The 1893-nt window shown below is 36.6% G+C and overlaps 1 protein-coding gene across 1 annotated transcript; it reads left to right on the top strand.

The window, feature by feature from the left end:
• The first annotated feature begins 471 nt into the window (after positions 1–471).
• On the top strand, positions 472–1539 carry LOC139316617 (P2Y purinoceptor 8-like). The gene has a single exon (XM_070943439.1). It carries the CDS (start codon positions 472–474, stop codon positions 1537–1539), a length of 1068 nt encoding a protein of 355 aa, XP_070799540.1.
• The last annotated feature ends 354 nt before the right edge of the window (positions 1540–1893 follow it).

The raw sequence follows: 1893 nt of genomic DNA, 5'->3' as shown, positions 1-1893 counted from the left end.
GCTGAGTGCTTCTGTTACCTCATATATATGGTATTTTTAATCCCAAAAATGTTTCATTTAAATTTCTTCCCTCCCTCCTTTCTCTTCATAGTTTACACCTTTATAATCTATATTACTGTTTTATTATATTTTGTTGAATGTTATTGATCTGTTGCAGTGCTACTATGCAATGTACAAATGCTTGGCAAATTTAATTTTGAGGTACTTAACAGATATACTGAATAAATTTAGTAGCAAAAGCAGTAGATTGACTAGTTAATTTAGCAAATATCTTTAGAAAGGGATATGTGATGGCCTTTAGAAAGGCGTACATGACATGTGAGAAAGTGGTCCATAGAAGAAACCACATCTAAGTTTTCTTTCGCATTTTCACTGACCACTTTTCTGTGTTTCTCTACTTTATAGGGTACAAATTTAAGCTGTGAGATACATCTTTCAAATTTTCAAGAAGAAGGAAATCAAATACAGAAAATGATGAAAAACACCTCACTGGATAATGCAACAATAAACATGCTTAAGAATCCTGATATTATGGTCATCTTACCAATTGTGTATTCGCTAGTTGTTATTATCAGTATCCCTGGAAATATTTTCTCACTCTGGATTCTCTTCTTTCATATCAAACCCAAAACAACATCAATTCTTCTCATGATTAACCTTAGCCTCACAGATCTTGCACTGGCCTCCTGTCTTCCCCTTCAGATTATATACCACCTGAAGAAGAACCACTGGTCTTACAGCAAACAGCTGTGCAGCTACGTCACAATAATGTTTTATGCAAACATGTATTCCTCCATATTGACTATGACCTTCATCAGCTTTGAGCGCTATTTGGGGGTGGTTTACCCACTGACCTCCCAAAAATGGAGAAAAAAGAGATATGCAATTGCTACCTGCATTGTAATGTGGTTTATTGTATTACTCTCCTTGTGGCCCCTTGCCTCAACTGACCTGACTTTTAAAGTAAACCAGCTGAACATTACAACCTGTTTTGATGTCCTTTATTGGAATATGCTTCCCGGTGTTCTTGCATGGGGAGCTTTCCTCCTGTTGCCCTTTTTTTTCTTTTTCTTGCTTCCATTCACAATTACAGTTGCTTGCTACACCGCCATTATTTGGAAACTTATTCAAGCTTCTCACAAGTATGGCAATGGGCAGAAGACACGGTCGGTCTACTTGGCTATAATAGTGCTCTTAGTTTTCATCATTTGTTTTGCACCCAACAACTTTATCCTATTGGTGCACATTGTCAGCCGTCTCACAGAAAAAGAGGGTTACTATCATATTTACAAACTCACCTTGTGCCTTAGTTGTCTCAACAACTGCATAGATCCATTCATTTACTACTTTGCATCCAAAGAGTTTTATCAGAAATCCATGCAGGTAGTAGGACGGAAGGTGCTACTGAGTGACAGTTCGGAGACTAGAAGGGAAAGTGTATTGTCTACCAGGACATCAGGAAGATCTCTATCAAGTGGACATAAGGATGGATTTGATGTGCTTAGAACATGTTTGCAAAGGCATGAAAGTGTTTTTTAACACTAATGCTCAAAAATGAAGAGATTATTCATTCTATTTCATGAAACAAGCAAAGAATGGTTATCTCAAGCAACTACTGTACAAGCAAGATTGGAGAACTGTATTCAATATCAGGAAAAATTCTTGTCTTCAAATATGGCAACTATTATACCTATGGTAATATGTAGCAACAAGTAAAATGTAAAGGAACATTACCATGCCACAAATCCATAGCAGCATTCAGCAATGATTTGGAGTTAGTTGTATGTAGAATATACACCCTGAAATCAATGTGGACCGACTTCAGTGTGTCTAACTCTACACATGACTAAACCTGAATCTTCTTTCTTTGAGGAAACCCAATATAATATATAA

Source organism: Pituophis catenifer, unplaced genomic scaffold (assembly GCF_029215685.1).
Source record: "Pituophis catenifer annectens isolate HBS135680 unplaced genomic scaffold, rPitCat1.0.hap2 SCAF_4, whole genome shotgun sequence".
Taxonomy (NCBI): Eukaryota; Metazoa; Chordata; class Lepidosauria; order Squamata; family Colubridae; genus Pituophis; species Pituophis catenifer.
This window is presented reverse-complemented; position numbering and strand designations above follow the sequence as displayed.

Coding starts and splice junctions, on each gene's coding strand:
- LOC139316617 (XM_070943439.1), top strand. CDS start 472: ATGATGAAAAACACCTCACTGGATAATGCAACAATAAACATGCTTAAG.